General features: G+C 37.4%; 2 protein-coding genes across 2 annotated transcripts; one reads left to right on the forward strand and one right to left on the reverse strand.

Moving 5' to 3' along the window:
* The first annotated feature begins 447 nt into the window (after positions 1-447).
* On the forward strand, positions 448-11,926 carry LOC139936291 (zinc finger protein 330-like). The gene is made up of 11 exons (XM_071931078.1): positions 448-520; positions 1,550-1,732; positions 2,170-2,189; positions 2,876-2,946; positions 4,471-4,550; positions 5,818-5,944; positions 6,668-6,772; positions 7,782-7,828; positions 8,568-8,685; positions 9,504-9,605; positions 10,624-11,926. Exons 2-11 carry the CDS (start codon positions 1,613-1,615, stop codon positions 10,803-10,805), a joined length of 972 nt encoding a protein of 323 aa, XP_071787179.1. The 5' UTR covers positions 448-520; positions 1,550-1,612; the 3' UTR covers positions 10,806-11,926.
* Positions 11,927-12,054: 128 nt separating this feature from the next.
* Positions 12,055-25,848, reverse strand: LOC139936290 (uncharacterized). The gene is made up of 12 exons (XM_071931077.1): positions 25,429-25,848; positions 24,611-24,731; positions 23,401-23,580; positions 21,803-21,937; positions 20,680-20,820; positions 19,894-20,292; positions 18,928-19,148; positions 17,988-18,471; positions 17,067-17,333; positions 16,087-16,289; positions 14,461-14,592; positions 12,055-12,984 (listed from the first exon to the last, which is right to left on the reverse strand). The coding sequence occupies exons 1-12, from the start codon at positions 25,816-25,818 to the stop codon at positions 12,841-12,843; spliced, it is 2,817 nt and encodes a 938-aa protein (XP_071787178.1). The 5' UTR covers positions 25,819-25,848; the 3' UTR covers positions 12,055-12,840.
* Between the last annotated feature and the right edge of the window lie 249 nt (positions 25,849-26,097).

Genomic DNA, 26,097 nt, shown 5'->3' on the forward strand with positions numbered 1-26,097 from the left:
ACACGCACAGTAGCCTATGCTGCAAAGGGACTCGCGTGGTCTTTAATTTTTAAAAATCTCAAATAAATACAATGGAGCTTTATCAAACTATGATAAAATGAATTCTTAAACTGTACGCACGGCAAAGTGACTTGCCACAGTATATGAAGCAATTTAGGGGGACTCTCGGTCTTAAATATTAAAATCAGCAGAACTAGATGAATCTCTTGTGTACTGAAAGGGAATGGACCAGTCTTTTGATTGGCCTTAACTTAATTGATAACGTACGTTTGTGTTGAGAAGTTTTGCAACGTGGAGAGTGATACGTATGTACCCCTGCAGTGGGTCCCATCCACTCGCAACACGAGAAATGCTGCACGGACTTGGTCAAGTCTAAAAGCGTTCTTAACAGTGTGGTTATTTCGGATCCTTTTCACGTGTAACGATCGACTCCTGGCGTTTGGAAACTAACATCTACCCTGTAGTATAGGTAGTATCATGTTCATGCATGCAGCAAAAACAGCAGAACCAGACAAGTGAGGTTGGAACATTAAAATGTCGTTTTATTTGTAGTAAAAATTTATCTTCAGATCAAGTAAGACTGAAACTCTGAAACCAATTACATGAATTTGTTGTGCATATTTTTGTACTGTGATTTTTAAGGGGCTTTGGACTTGGTTGGGGTTGGCCAATGTTTATACAAATTTAATAAGATTGACTGTTCCTTCGAATCATGCCACATCAATCAGACACTGTGCTGGAGAGTGTATGAAGTGGACTGTAAAAGGGGCGGGTGTGGGTCTTGGGGGGGGGGGGGCGGGGTCTTGTTCGGGTTGTCAAACTTGAGTCCTCGCACTGCATGCAAAAGAGTGAGAGTCGTCTGCATTTGAAAACTTTCAGTTCAGTATCCTGCCGCCAATGTTTTCACTCATTTTTACACAGAAAAAAAGGATCATTCATTTCATTATCAAAATAACAAATGAACTTGTAGTGGTGGCAGGATACGGAAACATTTCCATTACTTTACTCAATGAGGTTTCCTTTTTCTAATGCAAAAATTGAGTGAGAAAGTGGTGTCACTTCCAGGATATGGAAAGTTTCCCTTTTTTTAATGCAAAAAATAGGAAATGGCCTGACACTTCGACCCTAGCACTACCAATTTTTTTTGTCTGTCTTTAAGGCACATGTAAGGAAATCTTTCCAATTATGTTATCTTAGTTCAGTGTTTTGTTTGAGCCCTTCGCTATTTGTTTTTTAAGTGCCTACTTAAATTTCTTTTATGTGCATTGATTGAAATATTTTTTTAAATATTTTTGTCCCGACTCTATTGTGGACCTTTGGTTGTAATTGTTATTCTTTGTCTCAATGCAAACGCATGTCTTTAGGGACCATTGCCTACAAGCTCTGCTTATAAAATGGATCCCTCTGCAGTGTCATAATTATTTTCATCTTGATATATCTTTGCTGTATTGTATTCTTTAAACTGAATGCTCTGGAGTGATAACGTCTTTTTATTGTTTGATACTGTAGAAAATAGATGAACCTAAACCTTGAGTCTTCTTTGATACAGAATAAACTGTGTGCTAACGTTGAAGTCTACCTCATCAGGCTCGACTGACTTTATAGTTCCACCATGCCGAAGAAGAAGACCGGAGCTAGGAGAAAGGCAGAGAAGCAGAAAGAACGACAGCGTGAAATAAGACTGGCTGGAGAGAATCGGCAGATCGTTCAGTGGCCATGTAATTTTACAATGGTATGGAGGATTAACAAGTCTGAATAAACCATAGTTTCAATATAATCGTAGTAGCCCCATAGTGTCATTGGTCTGTTACAATAAAACAACTTGATCAAAGACTATATTATTTTATGTACTCATTTTCCTTGGAGGTTTTACATAAATTTGCTGTTAATAAAAATCGAAATTTCAATACTTACCCCCAAAATTATATGTTTTCACGATGGAAAACTGTTTTACTCATTTCTCAAAAGCTGTTGCATTTCAAACAGAAATATTTGAAGGAAAGTTTCAACCATGACCATCTTTATACCATCTGTGAAAAGTTATATTTCACTCTTTTCAATATTGTGCACATCCTGTATGTTAAATGCTTTGAAGATAAATACTTCAAATTGCTTTTTCTTCTTAATCAGACGAATTAACTCTTTTTTTCTCGTTTTGCTCACTTTCAGGAGTGTGACAAATGCAAAAGGTAAATATTATCCGTCTTTGTAGAACTAAATTAAAGCATACAAGATGTTTGGCAAACATAAAAAGACAATTGCCACCAGTCTTCTCACTTGATGTATCTCAACATGTGCATAAAATAACAAACCTGTGAAAATTTGGGCTCAATTGGTCGTCGAAGTTGCGAGAATAAAGAAAGAAAAAACACCATGGTCTTGAAATCAAATTCGTGGATAACTACTTCTTTCTTGAAAACTACGTTACTTCAGAGGGAGTCGTTTCATTATCAACCTCGCCCTTTTACTTGTTACCAAGTAAGGTTTTATGCTAATCATTATTTTTTAGTAATTACCAATAGTGGCCACTGCCTTAAAAGCTTTTGGAAAAAGTTCAGGGCAGAATTTACACAAAAAATTCATTTTTAATTCATGTATTTTTAATTCATTTTTAATTCAAATTCATGTACGTAAAAAATAATCTTTCTTTGACTTGTGATGGTTCTGGAAAAAAATATTGTGTAACGAGCAGATCAACTTCAAAAGAAAACTGGACTGTGATGCTGCATGCTGTATTTAAGTTCTCTAGTTTAGGTTCTTGATGATGTAAAAGCATAATAAATTGAATTTTTCACAGTCCGCTGTTACACCATTTAATTTGTTCTCTTTGACATTTCTAATCATGTGTTAACTCTTTGTATTTCCTTGAGTACAGGAGACAAAAGAACAGAGCATTTTGCTACTTTTGTGGCTCGGTGCAGAAGCTACCAGTCTGTGGTCATTGTGGTGAGAATCCTGGCATTTTTTTCTCTTCATTGTTTCTTTGTTCATGATTAAAGGCAGTGGACACTATTGGTAATTACTCAAAATAATTATTACCATAAAACCTTACTTGGTAACGAGTAATGGGGAGCTGTTGATAGTATAAAACATTAGAAGAAATGGCTCCCTCTGTAGTAACGTAGTTTTCAAGAAAGAAGTAATTTTCCACGAACTTGATTTAGAGACCTCAGATTGAGAATTTGAGGTCTCAAAATCAAGCATCTGAAAGCACACAAATTTGTGTGACAATGGTGTTTTTTCTTTTATTATTTTCTCGCAACTTCACGACCAATTGAGCTCAAATGTTCACAGGTTTGTTATTTTATGCAGATGTTGAGATACACCAACTGTGAAGACTAGTCTTTGATAATTACCAATAGTATCCAGTGTCTTTATTATTAACAAATATTCCATAGATCCCGTGCATTGGTCGCCATCATGGATGCTAAACAACAGAAATGTACACATGTGTACACACCATGCACAATTTTTAAGTCAATGATGGGTCTTCTTTTGATTTCAGTGAGGGCACTGTTTGAGCTTCTGATTACGTCATATGTTGTTTTTGTTGTTTTTTTCTGTCGTTTGATGATCTTCCCAAGAACAAGATTTGGCAAAGCTTACACAAGGGGATATAAACACTAAATTGGCAACAAGCAATCTCTCTCATACAAACTTTGGTTTATTGTCTATGATTATGAGTTGTACAGATCAAGAAATTGTGATTTGGCAAATATACAACAATACAAATTCTAGTCATTGTGAAATCAGCGATTGACTTGGCCTGATTCAAACCCACAAACTTGTGATTGCAAGTCTTGCAGTCTAACCCCTAATAGGCAAGGGCATCATCAGGGTTTATGCATAATTGCAATCAATTCATAACTATATACATATAGTTATGAATTGATTAATGCACATGTGCATTAAAGGGTCTATGTACTTTTTGCAGGACAAAAAACACAATGTCTACAGATTTGCATTAAACTTACACAGTTTGAAGATAATGATGGTAGAAAGCTTCCCTAAAAATATTACTTGCTGAGGTACTGTAGTTTTTGAGAAATGAGTAAAACAATGTCATTAAAATAATTTTTGTCTCGGTGATCGTGAGACGAAAATTATTATAGTATGTAAAAACGTATTTTCATGACATTGTTTTACTCATTTGTCTAAAACTACAGCACCTCAGCAACTAAAATTTTATGGTCCGCTTTCTATTATCATTATCTTCAAAAAAAATCAAACGGTGTAAGTTGAATGTAAATCTGTGGACATTGTGTTTTGTGTTGCAAAAAGTACCCAAATCCTTTAACAACAATATCATTAGGACGGAAAATTGGAAGTGGTTATGTTTAAAGTACAAAGTTTAAAGTTTTTGTGTACAATCTCAATGTATTAAAAAACAAAAGTTTCACAACAATTTAAAAATGTTTTTACTTTTGAATTTTGAATTTGTCCCTGTCTTTGTTTCTATTTGTTGAATAGGGAAACTAAAATGCATGCAGAAAAGTGGAGATTGTGTGGTTAAGCATCCTGGACAGTACACCACAGGTCTTAGTATGGTGGTAAGTAATTTCTGCTCTACCGGCCAGGCTTCAAATTGATGATACCCAACCCTACATTCGTATGGACTGTGAAAGGGGTAACCCTGTTTCAGCCCTAGGAGTAGGTGGCAACGGCCTCTGGAAAAAAATAATTGTAGCCCACACCTTGAAGTGGCCTTCAGGCCTTGTGTGTCTGGCTACTTGCATAAAAAAAAAAATATCCTTAAAAATTAACAAGCTGCAGCAATTGAAAGTAACATTACAGAATTGGTTTTCGCTAACAAAACACTTGCTGGCAGTGAAGCACTTTATGTAATCCACCATATACATAAACTGACAAACCTGTAGAAGTTTGAGATCATTCGGCCATCTGGATCACCAGAAAATAGAGAAAAAAACAGTTACATATTTTGCATGCATCGATGCATATAAAAAAAATGAATAAACCACTCACTGAGCAATCTCCAAATGTGAATTTAGATTATTTACTTCTCATCAAATATGACATTGCAACAGAAATATTTCTAGGGATGATTTTTACTATTATCATCATTGTGTTAGTTTTATGTAAATCAGTGATCTTCACGGTTTTTGTTTCTTACCAATTCTGTAACGTTCCTTTAACCTGTATAAATTTCTACATTTCCAAGGAGTCTTCAGGCCTGGAATTTCATCTTGCAGAGGGCATGGCCATTTTTATTTTGCAGAGGGGACTTCCACTGCAAAATCTTACCATCTCTGGGGAACTTAAAGTCTTGTCCTTATCTTTTTAAATTGACTAGCCAGTGGGACCAGTCAGCTTGTCATTTTACAAGTCTGCCCAGCATTTTCATCAGTCCATATTTCACATTAAATAGGGATGCCGTCAACACAGAACTAGCCGGCTGGAAAACTTGAAGAGATTTTTGACTAGTCCTCGGTGTATTAACTAGCATATGGCCAGGGGAACGCTGTTCAGAGAGAAGGCCTAACTTTTGAAGGGGCACCGAGGCCAAGACTAGGGGCAAGTTCCATCGAGCTGCTCAAGCAGATAATGTTTCTTTAAAATTCTGTGCTTAGCAGAAATGAGCAGGATGCATAAATTGTAATGCTAAGCTGCTTTTTGTGCTTCAGCAGCTCTTTAAAATTGGGCCTAGGGCAATAAGCCACTTTGAGAAATGTTGGACACAATACTATGACACTGTGTGTAAATATGTCTCAAAAAGGCTAATGAGGGGTCGCGTATTGCCTCCAAGAGTCCATATAATTCTAGGAGCCTTCTGTAATTTTGTCTTAACATACTTTTCAGGGAGCCATATGTGACTTTTGTGAAGCCTTCATCTGTCATGGCAGGAAGTGTTTGACAACTCATGCGTGCGAGTGTCCTCTCATGGATCTGGAATGTAAGGAGTGCCAACGAGGAGTATGGGATCATGGTAAGTCCATTTCCCCTACTTGACTTGATAACTCCTCATCCACTACCACCCTATGACGTCCTATACCATTCATAGCCTCAACACTACGCACCAACCCACTCCTCCCCACCATCATTACTTTCTCTCCTACCAGCCCAATGCCTCCCCAATTACCCCTACCTTTTCCCCATCACCTCCTTTAACACACAACAAGATTTTAGCCAGGGTTTGGTAAAAGGGTGTCCACATTTGCTGTAAACTTAAAAACAAGGTGTCCAAATTTAATCAAATAATCAATTAATACAAATAACTTACAGGGTTTACAGAAGGTAATGGTGAAAGACTTCTCTTGAAATATTATTCCATGAAATGCTTCACTTTTTGAGAAATTATTAAAACAATTATCAATTCTCGATATCGAAAATTACGGATTTATTTTGAACACATGTCATGACACAGCGAAATGTGCGGAAACATGGGTGAGTTTTCCTGTTATTTTCTCTAAACTCCGATGAGCCTAAGTTTTCACAGGTTCGTTATTTTACATATAAGTTGTGATACACGAAGTGTGGGCCTTTGGACAATATGGTTTACCGAAAGTGTCCAATGGCTTTAACTCCCTAAAACCTTCTATACAGCACCAACTTCCTTCCCGTCCAGCCCATTTTGCCTCCCCCTCCTTCCATGTGAGACTTACAAAACCTCAGAACCTTTTTGACTATTTCCCACTCTCACATTCTCCAGGTGGCCGTGTGTTCATGTGCTCTTTTTGTAATAGTGCTTTATGTGAAGATGACCAGTTTGAGCATCAAGCCATGTGCCAACAGCTGGAGTCAGAATCGTTCAAATGTAGGTACCCTTCAAATATAGTCGCCCAAATTTATTCTCCATGATACTTCCAAATCCTTCAATATTCCCTGTGCCAAAATGAAGGATTCAGAAGAGGGCTTGACGGCCCATCCATGGTAAAACAGCCTAACTTAAAAAACAACATTTTGAGAAAAGCGCGTACGGGGATAAACTGTCATTAAATGGGATAAAATTGTAGAAAGAGGCTAAGATGTTATTCACATCCATACATATCATGCCTGTGAAACTTTGAAATGAAAAAAAAAAGGACCTTAATATACCCAGAAATGTTTTTGATCTGTCAAATCATGGATTCCGCCAGGATCGCCCATTGTTTAGCTGTTTTTTTTCCCGTATGAACCCCATTGGTCTTATACACAAAAAGCGGACAGAGACAATCTCTCTCTGTCAAAACACCCAAATATCTTTGTTAAGAATCCTTGATTTCAACTAGTAGCGTCCTCCCCCACTCTAATGAGGAACCATGAAATTCATTCCTTACTTTAAATGCGTTTATCTTTATAAGAGATGTTAAATTTGCTTCGGGGATAAAGAATATTAATATTGTTTTTTACCCATACACCGATGTGTGTTAGCACTGTATACTCAGTACTTCCCGAGTCCTGTTAAAAAGGACTCTGGCAAGAACTTTTCACAGGACTCGGGGAAAGTACTGAGTATACAGTGCTAATACACATCTGTGTATGGGTTAAACCAAAATTAATATTCTTTATCCCCGATGCAAATTTAACATCTCTTATATCGCTGCGGTACCCCTTGCCAAAACATAGGATTCAAACTGCCTCTAGCTACCGGGCAACCTTTGTAGTCTTGTTGGTAAGACACTGCTCTAGAATTGCAAGTATGGGTTCGAATCCCACCCGAGTAACATGCTTGTGATATTTTTCCACAGGACTCAGGAAAGTACAGAGTATACAGTGCTAATAACACACATCGGTGTGTGGGTAAAACCATAATTAATAAAGTGTTTATCTTTGCTTTATTGCAGGTGCTTCGTGTAACAGGTTAGGACAGTATTCCTGTCTCCGATGTAAGGTAAATGTCCTTCATGATCATTATTGACCGACAGTCCCCAACCGATTAACTTCAAGATAATGACCCTGGTTTTCAAATGTATCCAACCGAATTGATGTGTTTTGCTTATCCTGTTTATATTCCTCTTTTTAGCACTGTGTTTCTTTCTCCACTATATTATTATAAATATTTGAAAATGAATGACATTTGTTTGTTGGTGCACATCATGTTTATTAGAATATGAGATGGTGTCTCCACATTAGCACTTCATACTAATGCTCTAAATAAACAAAAGCTCAATATGATGACAATACACAAGCACCTGGTTCTCAGACATGTCAAATTGACACAGATGGTGACATGGACATGTGTTAGTGATTTGGTTATGTGCGTATACTGCACTACTGCGATCTGGCCCTCCATTGCATGAGCAATGCAAAGTTTTGTCCAACATCCAGTGCAAAAGTGCAAAGGTGACTTATGTGTGTAGAGCGCTATTGCAAATCAGTGTTAGGCTGAGTTTTGGCTGAAAAGATTGCAACTCTTTGGCTGAAAAGATTAAGTTATAGAATATTTTTCAAGAACTTTTGCAGAATATTTAGCTGTTGTACCAGAGAGTAATGACTTTCAATTGTACTGCTTTGAAATGTAAAAATAGACATCTCTTTTTTGTATTCCATATTTGTTAGCATGGCACGGCGAGGGTGATCTGTGGTTGCAGTAAAATTAATTTTCCGGCAATTTAATGTTTTCTCCCTAGATTTGTTATTGCGATGATCACGTCAGACGGAAAGGATTCAAGTACAATAGAGATGACGCAATGCCGTGCCCAAAGTGTGGCTTTGATACCAAAGAGACCAAGGATCTTAGCATGTCAAGTAAGTACATACAAAATAGTATTAGCTGTTGCAAACTGCTTTTACCAACCAAAAAGACGAGTATGAGTGCAAACCATAGAGCTATATATATTGACTAGAGCGATAACTTGCTCTGCGTTTTGAAGCCACCCTGGGCGCAGACATGTTTGAAGTGTTGCGTGATTACAGAACGATTTTAATTTTAGGAGAACACACATTGTCACGATTTTTTTTTTACATTCGGCGTGGACGCTTACATACGCGACTGCCCATTTGCGTACGTCCGCGCTTTGAAAACTGTAAGTTCGACTTGATTGACATACTAAAAAAAGTATACGCGCCTTTTAAACATGACGCACATGACGCTTGCAGTTTGTACGCTCCTCAACTCGGATTGTGCGTTTACATTTGCTGCATTTTTGGGTTCGATGACACATATAAAAGAACAAAAACGCACTATCATGCAAATAGCCGTACTAAGCACTGGAAATCGACCATCGGTGAGAACGATCAAGGTAATGTACACCGGTGAACATCACTCAGCCATGGTACATGCGTATTTGTTGTACGGCACGTGATTGGTTCTGGACTCTGTACAGAGGTATAACAATTGTGAATGGTATCCTGTCCTTTTTTGCTTAGCGGAAACTTTCTAAGCAATATTTGCTGCTTAAGCAGTTCTACGAAATTTAGCCCAGATGTCTTAACACTAGACCACAGAGATAGCCCGGTAGTTACAAGCAGTATGAATGCTATATTGTAGCATTGCGAGTCAGATTGGTATGTGCAGTGTTTTGAGGTAGTGGTTGTAACAATTTTTTTCTTCTTTTCGTTTACAGCAAGGAAAGTTGACTTTGGTCGTCATGCCAACGATGGAGAAGAGAGAAGTTACGGCTTTGGATACACCAATGATGATGATGATGGTGAATATGCTAGCAATGGTGAGTCTGTTTGTTTGTTTGTTTGTTAGTTTGTTTGTTTAGATGATCTTCCAATGAAGGGGACACGACAAACTCCCACAAGGGGATATAAACGCACAGCTGGCAACAGGCAACCTCTCTCGTAGAAACTACACAAATCAAGAAGTTGTGATTCAGTAACAAGACAGCAATACTTATTCTAGCAGTCATTGTGAAATCAGCGGTTACCAGTTTACATCATACCAGCTAAAAAGTTTTTAAAAATATATTCTTGGGTTGAAGCAAGAACAAATTGAGTAGAGCAGGACTGGAACCTGCGACCTCTGAACTAATGTGCCAGCGCTCTACAAACTGAGATATTTAGCCTTAATTTTGACAGTCTCCCTATTTTGTCAATATCTTTGATTGTTGAACTTCTCTCTTAAAGAGCCACAACAAAATTGTCTTTTGTAAGAGGCTATGAGGAAAATGTCAATTTGTTCTGGAACTTTGCAAAGGGCATGCACCACAGCAATTGTCATGGGTGCTGTGGGTTATTTTCGAGGTCTGTGATCTCACTTAGAAAACGTAAAGAAGTCATCAGAAAGAGTTTGCACTATATTTGATTGAAAAAATATTAAATTTGATAAAGTCACGCTTCAGGCGGATATTGTTCAACAAATTTCACATTGTCTATAGACCATGTGAACTTTTTTTACAATAAGTGTGACCTTGTGCATTCTTTGGCTAGTCTGGCAGTCAAGATACTGCACTGGTCCTATGGGAAAGTTAGCATTTTGTGTCATAATTTCCAAATAAATCCAAGAGTTATAAATGTAAAAGCTGGACAAGTTTTGAGATGTGCCCCCTTTCACCATATCAAAAGTTGATAGGAATTAGACAGTGCAATCTCCATAAAGTATAAGATTTTATGTTTTCTCCCATTAGGCTGTGTACAAATCACGCCTGCAGGAAGTCCAGGCTTGGTGGCTCTTTTGTAAACATGTGATGTCACAGGTCACATCGTCTATAAATCCATAATATTTCTGGTTTATTGCAGACTGTGGTTTCTATGGAGGAGGAGCAGCCGGAGGATCATACTACGACAATGATGACGATGACGACGATGAAGAAGATGATGATGAAGATGAAGAAGAAGATGAAGGTGGAATTGCTACCCATCTTGCTTCTCTAGATATAGGAACCACCTATGCCTCGGCAAAGGGCAGTGACTTCACTTAAGGTATTACAACAAACAGCATTTGGGTTTTGATGGTCAAGACTATGATGAAATTTATGTTTGAGTAAGAAACCAGCCGTTAATTTCAACAAACTCTTCCTAACTTAGGATTAATCTTAGGACTTAGGACGTGTCCAAAGTTGTAGGACGCATTGAACCCATCCTAAGTTTGGACGGGTTAACTTGAGATAGGATTAATCCTAGCGTTTCGTGAAATCGACTGCAGGGAAACTTACTGTTTATGCCCATTGAAAGATTACCAGTTGAACACAGAAAGGCTATTTTTAAAAAAACAATTTATTTTTCAATTTTTTTATTTTATTATTTTTTTTTAAGAGACTGGGTTTGTGGGTCAAAAGAAAAAACTGGAAATTTAACTTGAAAATACCCAACTGTCCAAGATTTTCAGTTTCATTCGAATGTAAAAGTTGTTTGTTTTAGCCAGGAAAGGGCATTGAAAACTACTGCATGTTGGAGACTGATCTAAAATATCAGGTTCGTATTATGAATCGTGGATTGGCTAGTCAAAATATTTTCGAAATAAAAGCAGGAGCAGTTTTTGTGTACTGTGACCAGTCAAGCAGATATAGGTAAACAAAACATTGTAGGTTTATCCAATTTTTGTGTTACAGAAACGTTACAGAATTGGTAAGAAACAAAAATCGTGAAGATCACAGATCTACATAAAACTTACACGGTCTAATGATGATGATAATCGAAAACATCCCTTGAAATATTTCTGTCTGAAATTTCGCTCAGTGAGTGTTTTGTTAATTTTTGTTTTGGCATCAATGCAATGCAAAATTTATTATCTGTTTTTTACTATTCTCTTGTGACCCAGATGGCCGATCAATCTCGAACTTCTACAGGTTTGTCAGTTTATGTAGATGGTGGATTACATAGAGTGCTTACACTGCCATCAACTTTTGTTGCTAGCAAAACCAATTCTGTAATGTTCCTTTAACAGGGTTTACACTAAGGAGCTCAGTTACTTGTAGAAATGCATTTTTAAACACAAGTGTTAAAATGCCAGTTGCATTTCAATTGAGAAGTTGGACTGAAATTTAATGCGAAGGAATTAAATTTTCTAATGCTAAATTCCTAAATAAATTTTTAAAACTCACTCGGATAAACACTTGTTTATTTTTTGTCAACTTTTATTCTATAGTTAAAATAATATAAGTTTTACAAACACTCAATGTGCATATTGAATTAATATACACAGTCAAATAACCAAAACTATGTTCTTAAAAATGAATTCATATACAAAAATCTATTATTTGTGAGTATCAATGAAGACCATTAAATAAAATACTTTAAAACTGAACACACTATTTTTTTATATACAATCAGTGTCAATCTACTTGAGGACTAACCAACTTTGGCAATTTTAATTAAATTTTGTTTAAATATATACCTGAAACTGACCCCAGAACTAACTGAAATCAGTTGGAAACAAAAGTGATAAAACCTTTAGGAAAAACAAGCATGATTTTATAGTTGGTTCAGATACTTGTAGCAAAGCACTAGGGACCAATGTCATTAAGCTGTTAAGCAGAAATACTGCTTTAGCAAGCTAAGCCAAAATATGAGTGGGGCACCAATTGCAACAATACTAACTGTGTGGAATTTTGGCTGGTAACCTGTTTCTGTTAAGCAAAACTTGTCTGTGATCGGCAAGTTTTTATGCTCCAGGCCTAGATTGTCAAGGAGGCCATGGGGCCGTTGCCCTGGTTTTGGCCTTGGTGCCCCTTTAAAAGTTTCCCATAGACTTTTTCAAGACTTTAAGATTTTTACAATTGAAGTGCCCTTTTCAAAATGAAAATGGCTTTGCCCTCTCAACACAGATAAATGTCCAGGCCTGATGCTCACAGGCTTTATGAAATTGGGCCAATATCAGATTGCAAGGATTTCCCCGTCTACCAAGTCTACCTGGAAACTCACCACAGAACTAATTGATCATTCCCTTACTAATGTTTTCTTGCTACAGTAAGCAGCTTTATGAAATTACGCTTAGTATGAAATCTTTCCATTCCTCTACCCGTCAATACATCCATACATATCCAGTCTGATTCCCGGGAACATATCATAGTCGTCCACAAAGATAAACACATATTGTGCATATATTACTTCCCCCATCGAGTGAGACGTCGTGCTGGTTACGGACGACACAGAAAATTCCTGGGGGAAAAAATGATAAAACAATGCGTATAAGTAGTATGAAATAACTTTATAATTTTCAATTAATTGCCAAATGGCTTTCTTATTCTTTCGAGGAAAGTTAGAAAGGTAATTCAATGTGTACACATTCAAGCCTCGTAATTTAAGTGTAATGAAAATTGTAATGAAAAAAGCAATGAAACATTACAACAACGGTTTACAAGATCATTAAAGGAACACGTTGCCTTGGATCGGTCGAGTTGGTCTTTGAAAAGCGTTTGTAACTGTTTGTTATAAAATGCATATGCTTAGAAAGATGTTTTAAAAAGTAGAATACAATGATCCACACACATTTGCCTTGAAATTGCATGGTTTTCATTTTACTTTAATAACAAACGCGGTCGGCCATTTATGGTGGTCAAAAATTTGACTCCCATAAATGGGCGACTGTGTTAGTTCGCAAAGTAAAATGAAAACCACGCAATTTTGAGTGATACTTGTAAGCCCTTACGAGCTTGCATGCTATGTAGGACTGTGGCCACAAATTGTTCGTGGGTACAAGTGGTGTTTTTTTAACGCTACTTCCCAATTTCATAGAGCTGCTAGGCACAAAAATTTGCTTAGCATTTTTTGCCTGATAAAAACAGGATTTCTAACCAAATTTCCACGTGATTTTCAGGATAAGCAAACAACAGCTTAATACATGTAACAAGCAATATGCAACAAATGGAAATTTGGTTGGTAATCCTGTTTTTATCAAGGAAGAAATTTGTGTGCTAAGCAAATTTTTGTGCTAAGCAGCTCTAAAACAGGGGTCCACATAATGTAGTGACCGAAACACTATGTGGACTTACTCGTGTCCACACTGTTATATACAGTGTTGAAGAAGAAGTGTACAGAACAAAGGATTGTCCACAGAGTAGCAACACAGCTGTGTGTTGGGGGGGGGGCTCAAGTAGCTAACATTGCATGAGTGCACGGTGAGAGCATGGTATGCTACGTTCAATCGGCTGGGGTTGCGTCTCATTCGGGATGGCTGGGGTTATGTTAAGCAAAGCGATCACACAGCCTTAAAATCAAGACTATGATTCACACTGGGTCCAAAGTAAATGACTATGTCCATGGCTGTTAGCTTAATACACAAAACAAAATGTCCACAGATTTACATTAATAATAATAATAATAATAATAATAATAATTATAGTGGCTTCTTATATAGTGCTCAGGTCCGTCCCTCAGTGTCGCTTATGGCACTTCAACACGGTTTAAAGATAATGATGGTAGAAAGCTTCCTTTAAAATATTATTAGCCGAGGTGATGTAGTTTTTGAGAAAAGCAATGCACAGACAATAATTTTTGTCTCAGTGAGACAAAAGTTATTTTAGCATGTACACATTTTTTACGTTGTACATGCTTAACCCATTAATATTGACCTGACCTCATATTCACATATCCGAGTGATAGAAAACAAAGATGGCGTCTCAGACTAACCCATACCTTAGCCTCCAATAAGCCTCTCTCTGTCACAAGTTGGATGTCTTGATCCAGGTCCAATTTGTAGCCGATTCTGAATTTAGTGACGCCAGTGTGTTGGCTGATCCCACTGATGTACATTCCTTTAGTCTCCATCTAAAGAGAAATCACATTTTGTAAAATGTTCATAAATCATGGTTAATATATGGCCCTTTCTAAACTTTTGAATCCAATGATGGGTTTAAAGGCACTGGACACTATTGGTTATGACTCAAAATAATTTTTAGCATAAAACCTTACTTAGTAACAAGCAATGGAGAGCTGTTGATGGCTTAAATCATTGTGAGAAACGGCTCCTTTTGAAGTAATTTAGTTTTCAAGAAAGAAGTAATGTTCCACTAAAATATTTAAATTTGATGTTGAGACCTCATAATTAGATTTGGAGGTCCCCAAATCAATCATCTAAAAGCAATTAACTTTGTGTGAAAAGGGTAATTGTAAGAGAAAGAATTAACTTTCCTCTAAAATATTTTAATTTGATTTTGAGACCTCAGAATTAGATTTGGAGGTCCCAAAATCAAGCATCTGAAAGCACACAACTTGTTAGGACAAGGGTGTTTTTTCTTCCATTATTATCTCGTAACTTCGACGACCAATTGAGTTCAAACTTTCACAAGTTTGTTATTTTGGGCATATGTTGAGATACACCAAGCATGCCAAGTGAGAAGACAAATACCTAAGGTGTCCAGTGTCTGTAAGGACTGAAAACAAAACCATGATAGAAAGTGAATGATTTATTTTCACAGGAATGGCATAGCGTGCATGCTTTACACACATTCGTTCATGGGTAAAATCAACTTATATTCTTTTTCCAATTGTAATGTCACACCCTAAATTTGTTACCAACCAAGGCTGGTAAACATAAATGCAAAACAAAAACAGATAGCCACAGTTTGTAGCAATGTTTCATAAATATTTAAAAATGGTGTTGAATTTGTTGGACACAAAGCAACCATTCATTGTATGTACATTGTATTTGTTTTATAATCAAAATTTCCACAAAGCAACCATTCATTGTATGTACATTGTATTTGTTTTATAATCAAAATTTCCAGGGCCCAATCTCACATAGTTGCTAAGTACAAAAATTTGCTTAGCATGAAATTTCTTCCTTGATACAAACAGGATTACCAACCAAATTGCCACGTGATTTCCAGGAAAGCAAACAACAGCTGAATACCATTAAAAAGCAATATGCAACAGATGGAAATTTAGTTGGTAATCCTGTTTTTATCAGGGAAGAAAGTTCATGCTAAGCAAATTGTTGTGCTTAGCAAAGCTCTGATATTTGGCCCTGGGGCCAATTTCATAGAGCTGCTTAAGCAAAAAATTTGCTTAAGCATGAAAATAGCTCGCTTATTTTACACATGTTACTGGCAAAAATGTTATGCCGTATACATTGCTTATGACTAGTATTCAGCTGCTGTTTACTTAGCATAACAATTGAGTGGAGTCTTGGCTGGTAATCTGATTTTACTAAGCAATGAATTTTTTGCTTAAGCAAAAATTATTGCTTAAGCAGCTCTATGAAAGTTGGCCCTGTTCATACTAAAAGAGTGGATTATTGAAGTTTGTGTTTAAAACACCAACCCTGTTGAAAGAGCGCTTGCTTCCCAGATTGATCTCCATCTCAAAAGGGATGCCTACGTCAATGTTGGTGAAATTTGTCAGCTCAATGGTCGGGTTCTGATCCAGAGCATCAAACCAGAGGTCATAATCATCAGTGGCATCATTGTTGTGCATCGGGGTACCAGACATCTGACTCTTGGTGATTCCAAATGCTAGATTGCAGTCTGTCATAAATGAAGTTAAAATAGTAATTAATTAAAAAATAATATTCAACTGTTTATCACCCCATTAAATTGTTGTGGTATGTGCTGCTTAAATATAGGATTCGCACTGCCTCTAGCTACTGGGCAATCTCGGTGGTTTAGTTGGTTAGACACTGCTCTAGATTGGCAAAGATGTTTTTTTCATAGAACTTGGGAAAGTATCGAGTGTACAGTGCACTGTATACCACAGTAATCACCCTAAGAGCTATGAGCTGAATTATGAAGGACGCGGCTGCAACATGTTCGAGAAGCAGGCGTGCAAGGGCGCCTTTTGCAGCCAGCCACATCAACCCATAATGACCACAGAGCACAGCCAAGATCGAAAGTGTTAAAGGCAGTGGACAGTATTGGTTATTACTCAAAATAATTATCATCATAAAACCTTTCTTGATTACAAGTAATGGGGAGAGGTTGATAGAATAAAACATTGTGAGAAACAGCTCCCTCTGAAGTGATGTAGTTTTCGAGAAAGAAGTCATTTTCCACGAATTTGATTTCAAGACCTCAAGTTAAGAATTTGAGGTCTCGAAATCAAGCATCAGAAAGCACACAACCTCGTGTGACGGGTGTTTTTTTCTTTCATTATTATCTCGCAACTTCAACGACCGATTGAGCTCAAATTTTCACGGGTTTGATATTTTATGCATATGTTGAGATACACCAACTGTGAGGACTAATCTTTGACAATTACCAATAGTGTCCATTGCTAGGGGTAAACAGTGAAACTTTGAAACTTACCACCAGCATAGTACACAGACTGCGTTCCAAAACCACCGCACGGATATCCCTCAGTGCCGCAGGTATTGACGCATTGTCCTGCCAGAACCTTGTTATTCTTCATGGACGAACCGCAAGCACACTCTCCGGAACTCTTAGACATACCCACCAGCTGGTAACCGAGGTTGGAACAGTACGTGGTGCAGTTCCCGATGTCCAGACCGATGCTGGTAGTAATGGTGTCATTGACGTCGCCCTCGGAAAAGCATCCGATCATTTTAGCTGGTTCTGTGAAGTTGTTTTTAAATCAAATTGAGTTTATCTGATAGTGTTGTATGAGGACAACACCTAGTCTAAACTATGCAATGGATCTCTTTATTGTATAAAAACAAAATATTCTCCGTACCTTAAGTACTGTTATTTTGGTTTATGTACAGTATGTATAATGCTTTTTGTTTTTGTTAAATTAATTAACTGGAACTTCTGACTACCATTAGTCATCACACGTGTCACAGCCTGAGTAGCTTACTAACTCGGTTACACATGGTAAAACTTTCTTTTTTCCGTGTTTGCTGTTGATGCTTAAGTTTGTTTCTCTAGCCTTTGGACAATTGCAAAGTAGTCAGTTCCTACCTTCAGCTCCCTTTAGCTATTCTTGTCTGTAATGGGTTGTTTTTTAGAAAGTGCACTTTACAAGTCTGTGTTTTTATTTATAAGTAACACCAGGAGTGGCTTTTAAAGCTCGGTCACAAAGGCCCTGATAACGAGAACAATAATGAGAATGATAAAAATAGTTGAATAGTTGAATAGTCGTGGGCGTATTCTGTGTGGAGCAATTCAACCAATTGAGGGCGTGCATTTTTATCGTTCTTGTTTTCGTTCTCATTATCAGGGCCTGTTTGACAGGGCCTGTTTTTTTGTTTTATTTGATCAATCTCTTACCATTTCTGCATTTCAAACGGAATTTGTAATCGTTACACTGCGGTGCGACTTTATCCATCCTCCATGTCAGCCGTGCGTACGTCTCGTTAACGGTGATATTCCTAACGAGGCTCAGCGTCTCATTGTTACACATTAGGTACCCAGTATCCAGACCATTGTTTTCATCCACCACGGTCGTGTTTCCAATGGTCGAATTATCCCTTGTTCCGTTTACTCCGCCTGTTGTTGAATTACCCACTGTTCCGTTAATTCCGACCATTGTTGAATTACCCACTGTTTCGTTAATTCCGAGCGTTGTTGAATTACCCATCGCGTTTGTCATCGTCTGATTGGCCATTGTCTGGTTCAACATGGTTCCATTTATTGACGTGGCATTGCTTGAGGCATTGACCCACTCACAGGCAAGCTCGGTGACGTTGTAGTCTTCTTCTATTTGAACAAACCGCCAGTCAGGAACGGTGAAAGTTACGTTCACATAGTAAACCTTTTAGAAAATACAAAACAAAAAGAATAACTCAGTGTCTTAGTTCAACAATGAATTCAAATTTAAAAACTCAAAATGGTTTTCTTCTGACGACACATTAAGCTTCCATGTCGAAATGTTCACTTGTTTCCCCAAATGTCGTATCTGCCATTTAAAAAAAAGTATTTCAACAATGCTACTGCAAACCTTCAGAGATTCTCTGAAAAGTGAACTTAATCACTGTACTAGCCATGACCCCATGGAAAGAAGACAAGGAAAGAAGTTTCAGTTTAAGATGTTGTAGGGGAAAAAACCCTTGTTGCATTACTTTGTGTGCTTTCAGATGCATAATAAAAAGGCTTCAGCTGAAGTCATTTATTATTTGAGTGAGGGAGCCGTTTTATACTATCAACAGCCCTCCATTACTCGTTTTTATGCTAACAGTTATTTTGAGTAGTGTCCAGTTTCTTAACAAACCTGCAAGCTCTGTGTGCAGTTGATTCCTCCCTCAAGTGTACATTCCACATGGAACTGATCTCCAGTTTCGTCGAAGGGTGTGTCCTGCGACTGACATTGGATGTCCAGAGGGTTTGCACAGATCCAAGGCATGGTGTCGGCAACTTCTTGGGTCGTCTCGATGTCATTGCCGTCAACCCATGGGGAGTCAAAGTTAAACCACTCGGACCAAAACTCTGTGTCTGTTTGAATAAGAGTAAACTTGAATGAAGTGATTTTGAGGATCATTTGAGAGGGACGAAGTCAGCTGGAAGCTTGGAAGGTTTACTGGTGACTGATCTATGCTCTGACAAAGTAGCTGTTCCAAAAAAACCTGTGATTTACGCGGTGGGCGTTATGAATCGCGGTAACATCATGTAATAATCTCGATCTATGAGTTTTTCTAAAAAGACATATCTCTGTTAAAAACTGAGTTAGTTCTCAACCGATCACAACTCATTGAGACATTCTATAGTGTTACCGCAAACTTACTGTAATGGCCTTTTAAAGTTTCAAATCCTAATAAATGCTAACCCGTGTTTTGTTTTTCTCTTTAGATTTCAGTTTTTCATCTTGTTGGTTCAAACATTAATATAGCTGCCCAAAACGTTAGGGTAAGGGTGGAATTAGGGTTAGGATTATGAAATCTGGTTAGGGCTACTGTTAGATTAAGGGATAGGGTTAGGGTTAGGATTAGGAAATAGGGTTAGGGCTACTCATACTAATTTTAGGGTAAGGAATAGGGCTAGGGTTTGGGCATGGAGGTAGAAAAGATATAGAAGGTTTGTGGTGACTCCATGTAATGACTATCTCTAATGAGTTGGGGTGGTTCTGAAAAGAACCGTTGGTTTCAACTCAATAGAAAAGGTTAGGGTAAGGGTGGAGTTAAGATAGGAAAATACACTAGTGATTTCAGAACATAGGTATGTAACCCTTTCTCATACTCACCTGTACTATCCATCTGAAAGATGGAGTATGTATTACTGCCCCCACAGTATTTCCCCATATCATCCCCTCCAGGGCATGCCATATTGCACTGCGACGTAGTCTCGTACGTCAGTCCAACCAAGGAATTATGGCACACACAGGTCGATGCGTTGAATAAGGCGATAAACTGATACCCAGAGTCGCGACACTCCTCGAGGCATTCTCTCACCGTCACTCCGGGATAGGCAGGGGTGGTAGACGGGGGCGCCTGGGTGGTTGCATTGCTGTCACCACTGGTTGACTGGGTGGTAGTGGGGACTTGCGGGGTGGCAACGGACGGAGTGTAGCTACGGATCTCGTTGCCATTTTGGATTGATCCAGAGAAACAACCTCTGTAGGATGTACCATCTGAAGAGGAGCCTAACAAAATAGATTTGAAAACAAAGACAAATTTACTTGACTGGTATGTGAACCTATTTTGTAAAATATCTTTGTTAGGGGTGCCTGACAAAAAGAAGACAAATTGTGAGATTTCCTTGTAAAAAGAAGGTTTTTCGTAGTGTCTTCCATGTTTAATTTCCATAGTTTATAATAAGGCAGTTACAATTTTAATTGACAATCTCAGTATGAGGGTCGAATCAAGTATATGCTTACAAAAGATTGTATCCTCTCCTGTTATGTGGCAATAGAGCCTCCCCTGCATGGCCCTGTGTTAAGGTGGCCTGCCGAAGGATCTGCACAAATATCACAAAATAAGTACAAAATTGGCCGCTAATAATCCAAATGAAATTGAGCCCAGCTACATACCAGTCCAGTACACCGAGGCGTAGGACTGCCCTCCACAAGTCTCGCTAGAATCTCCAGGGCAGTTTGTTGAGCACTGCGACTCGTCAGATAAGTCTGTTGCCTGCATGTCACGAATACAGTAACAGTCGCTACCACTCAAAGCTGCAAAGGAATTTTGAAAGAGAAAAATTTATTAAAGCGAAGACTTTTATAGGCAATTAAACTATAGTCAGAGTAGAGTAGACATGTGGACAAAACAATCTACTTTACAAATTATTTGAGTTATTTTTAATAACTTCAATTCAATTCAATGTGACATTTAGCTCACATTAATATCCTGAATGGCAGTTGAACAAATTTGTGTAAGGAAGATTTAAGCACATGATTTAAGGCGAAATAAGTATGGCGGGTAAATGTAGAAAACAGGACAGCACTTCAAGAAAAGAATAAGACATGAGCAGAACCATACTAATGGCCAAAAAACAAACAAACAAACAAACAAACAAACAAACAAACAAAACACAAAAACATGCATGGTGTTAAGAAAAGTGGAAAACTAAAAAATATTTTGACGAGTCTAACACCAAACTTTCCAAATCGTAAGATGAGTAGTAATATAAAAATATTAATAATGTCAGTCTATCTAAGTCTTTAAAATTCCAGTATTTCAGCCCACATAATATCTATTTAGTCATTCGAGTCTGATGTCACCTGGCTTTGTGGTCATTTTTTCCCTGTTTTAGCTTGTTTTTTTTTTTTTGCCTTGTGTGTTTATCTGTTTGTGTTTAATTTTAAAATATGTACACAATCTTTTATACTTCCTTGAATGTTTTACTCTCTAAATGTAAAAGAATGAAAAACCACTCGTTTTGTCCGCCATACCACTCTTGCAAAGAGCCATATGGTGGACAAGTCTTTTAAGAGTGAAAGACGGGTACTTTCAACTCAATTTAGAGTGAAGTTAGTTCAGTTTTCACTCAAAAAGAGTGGCACTGATTGACTTTCACTTTCAAAAGAGTGAAACTTACACCACTCGGACAAGAGAGTGAAATTTTCACTCTTTTACATTCAGAGAGTATGAACAAAACTAAGTATTATTGATTATTGAAAGTCATTTTGTTGCTTTACTTTCAAAAAATCTTACCTGCTAATTTGAAGCCAGTCATTGAGCAGATATCCATGCATGACGGAATGGTCATATCACTGCTGGTGCCTACCAGGGAAACGTCATAGTTTGACTCCAGTTGACTCTGGTCATAGCAACCAGCATAAGGGTAGACTGAAATGAAAGAGAAACAATTAATTTAAAGGGAAATTATTTATTTCTGTCTAGGTATCTTTTTCTTGTTAATGAATTAATTAATGTTCTTTATCTATTAATCTTTGGGTCACACCTATTTGGGATTGGTACAATAATACAATACCATTATCTTTGTTAGATCCCCAAAAGGGTACTTCAAATACTTGTATACAGTAAAAACATGGACACATTAAAAACATTAAAAAACAGACAATGGCTATATACAATTACAAGAAAAACCACTAAAAAGCCATGTTGATATTAATGTCCGTAAATTGTAAAATCATTTAAACTAAACAGAGACGCAAATGCGAGCTGTGTCGCCACATGAGCTGCGCCACCAGAACTGACAAAAAAATGAAGACATTGTGTTCATGTGTTGAATGATAACACATAACACGCATGAAATAACAAACCTGTGAAAAATTAGTGGAAACACATGAAATAATAACAAACCTGTGAACATTTAGTGGAAAATTTAGTGGAAACACATGAAAACCTGTGAAAATTGAGTGGAAACCAATCACAAATTTCAGCATGTAAACCCATTGTCTTTAATTTTGGTTGTAAACAACTGAAATCAGCTGAAGGCCTACAAACTAATTTGATAGATTTCCAGATACAGTTTATCCCATAAAGTTTTATCAATTAATTTCAGAGGGAAATATTTCACAGGAAAAATGTTCTAGTAACTCTATGGACCAGGTAGGTTTTATCAGTAAACTTTCTGACTCAAATTTAATAACGATTATTGTATGCCTATAGGCGTACCTATTCTTTTTTGAAACTTGTTATACAAAGAATACCATTTTAATGGTCAAATACAAAACAAATACCAGTTAATCATCTCCTCCCTCATCCTTTTAAAGGCTGAATCATTTTTTTTTTTTTTTTTTTTTTTTTTTAACTTGTCGTGTGTTTCTCATTAAACTTACTCATATTTTAAGAACTTGTAACTGCTTACATAAAGTAAGTGGTGACTTTAAACTGGAATTAAAATGATTTGAGGCCACCTTTGAAGAAACAAAAAAATATATATAAAAAAAAATAAAAAAACACCTTCCTCTTTTGGGGAAACCCTGATAATTAACTGTTTTTGGTTGTTACTCGACTCAATTACTCATACACTCAACTGAAAGGGGACAATAGTCTAGTCAATCTATGCAAAAAAAAGGCACAAGAAATTTATTTATATGGCAACAATCTCTTGAAACCCTCCTAAACAACCTATCAAACAAAAAGTAGAGAAAAATAAGTATTTCCCCTATTTTCTTTTAAAACAACTTTTTGGACAAGTTGTTTTTGGAGGGTTTCAAGAGCAGATGCATAAAAATCATTTCGGTTGAAATTTTGTCTAGGTCAAACCACAGATTGACCTAGACAACAGAGGCGAATTTTATCTCACATAAATTAAAGTTAATGTCAATTGCTCCTCTACCTACCATTACATTCTTCTTCGCTGTCACAGTCTGTTACATTTGTGTTTGGTCCCACGCAATCCATGCCGGGTAGAACCTGCCAGGGGTTGCTACAGTTTCGATAACTTATTGACTTGCAGACTGGGGTGCGACACTCGGACCAATTGCCCCATCTTGAGAAACCTCCGTCCACTGGTGATAGCTCTGTAAAGGTATATCTTAGTGGTTGATATTTCTTTCTAAATTTTATATCTTCGCAAATACAATTATTTATTTATGTATTTGATATTTTTATGAAACAATAAACATTACAATTATTACTTAAAGACACTGGACACTATTGGTAATTATCAAAGGTCAGTCTTCTCACTTTGTGTATCTCAACATATGCATAAATAACAAACCTGTGAAAATTTGAGCTTAATCGGTCATCGACGTTGCGAGATAACAATGAAAGAAAAATCACACTTCACACATTCTAAATCTGAGGTCTCGTTAGCAAGTACATTTTTATGTTATAATTATTTTGAGTAATTACAAATAGTGTCCACTGCCTTTAAAACAAAGCTGAGAAAACTAAAAACCACGTGGCAATCAAAACATTTAAATCGTATCGTAATCCATAGTTTCAACTCCTACTAAAATGACAATGGATAATAAACATGGCAAGGCATGCAAGGCTAGGAAATTATAAATATTGAATGCTAAATAAATTTCTGAGATTGTCAAATTGAGATTTGGTTCAATTAACTCAAAGTTTGAAGGCAACTACGGCAACTAAGGCAACATTTTTTTTTTAACATTCAGAAAATGTATCACACTTAAAAACATCGACCAGATCAAACAAAAACACAATTAAAATTCAAGAAAAAAGTTAAGCATAATTTCGGGGAAAAAAGCTAGAGTTCTTTGCTGCACTGGTAGCTTTGTTTTTATGTGACTAATATTTGACAAAAAAGTCTCAACCGTAATTTCGGAAAATAATCTAGCTTCTTGTATGTGCTCAGAGAGCATGCAGCGGTATATGCTAAGCTTAATCACATCCGCCACTTTTCACTCATTGTTACCGAAAACAAAGTTATCCGTTGTGTAAAGGAGAAACACTGTTTGCCGAAAAAGGCAAAAGCTAAAAGGTGACGGTCAAAATGCATTTTATGTGTGTGTGTTTTTTTTTAAACCGAAGTAAAGAAGACTGGAGACAATAAACAATTTAAATACTACAGGGGAAACATACCATTACATGTATCTCCCTGCAGCCCGTCCGGACACTGGCACCTGAACCCATTCGGGTAGCATTCCTCCGTGCAGATGTTTCCAGAGAGGCAGGGATCGTCATCACATGGGTGTTGCTCTCCCTGTGTTGAAACGAAGAAAATCATTTCTGAGCTGCTTTCTTGGACAAAATGGACGGCCAGTCCTTCCCATCTAATTTGTTTTAACAGGGTTACCAGTAGTTTGTCAATAGACTGTAAATTGGGCGTTAGGACCTTGACACACGAGGCAACTTTTGTAGGCGACTTGGAGGCAACAGTGTGAATGTTACAAGACCACTTTGGTAATTCGTGAATAGTTTTTCAAACAATGTCTTACGATTCCCAAGAAACCGAACATTCAAATGGGAATCTCTTTTCTTCTTGGATATTGCCTGAAACTGGTTTCCTGTAAATTACATCGTGTGACATGACCCTATAAGGTCTACTACCCCTATATAGGACCATAACCGCCACTGCCCTTATTTAAAGTCGCAGCATCCAGGGGGCGAGGGGGAATGAAAATCATTACTTAGGCCTGCATATCTCGTAATAATGACTTGGTACAACTCATAATTATGAGTTTACATATTATCTCATACACTATGACGTCTACGACATACAGCACACGTCTTAATTAGACCTATGCTTACTGATATATTATGTGATGTAATTCACCATGACTTGGATGAGATACAAATCAATCAGAAACATGTACGTCTAACAGCTATAGGAAGATTTTTCAGTCGGTACTCTGTGAAAACATTTTTGATAAATTAAAGAAAAAGTAGGGCCTACTCACAACTTTTGGATCGACACTATCAGCAAACACAAATCCAAACTTCGGTCGGAGAAACGGCAGTGCACCATAATCAAAGAAGCTACAAGTTTTGTTATCCATGTCGTACTCAAAAGACAGACAATCGTCTTCCATGAGGCATCTTATCCCACATTCTGCTCGGTTATACGCCGAGGTGTTGAGGAAGGCACCAAGGCCTCCGACTCCGCAGTCTTCGAAGCGGGCCGTCTCCATGAACCCGTACTCTTGCGATATACCCCGGGTTATTGTTGTACCTCCTTCGGCAGGGTGAGGAGATTGCATCGACACAAAGAGGAGAAGGAAAAGATAAGAAGCGCTTTCCATGGTCATGATGTGATTATCAAAGTCTTTCGTGTGAAGTTTTCTCTTCATGTACGGCAGACTTTCCAAGATGCAGGAGTCACTTTAAAAAAAGAAAAAAGACACTCCTTCGAGCAAAGCCTACAATGTTACATCTGTTGCTAGTGATGAAAGTGAAGTCAGTGTTGTCGACTAGGACACAACTAGCTTTGTACAATTCATCCAAAAAGGTTTTCTGTCTTATTCTGCCAAAAATTATTGTCGTTTTGTTTTGAGGAACAATTCTACGTCACCTTAGTAAATCGTCACCCTCGTCGGGCTGCCGAACCAAGTGTGTTGTGCGTAACATGA

This window comes from Asterias amurensis, chromosome 4 (genome assembly GCF_032118995.1).
Source record: "Asterias amurensis chromosome 4, ASM3211899v1".
Lineage (NCBI taxonomy): Eukaryota > Metazoa > Echinodermata > Asteroidea > Forcipulatida > Asteriidae > Asterias > Asterias amurensis.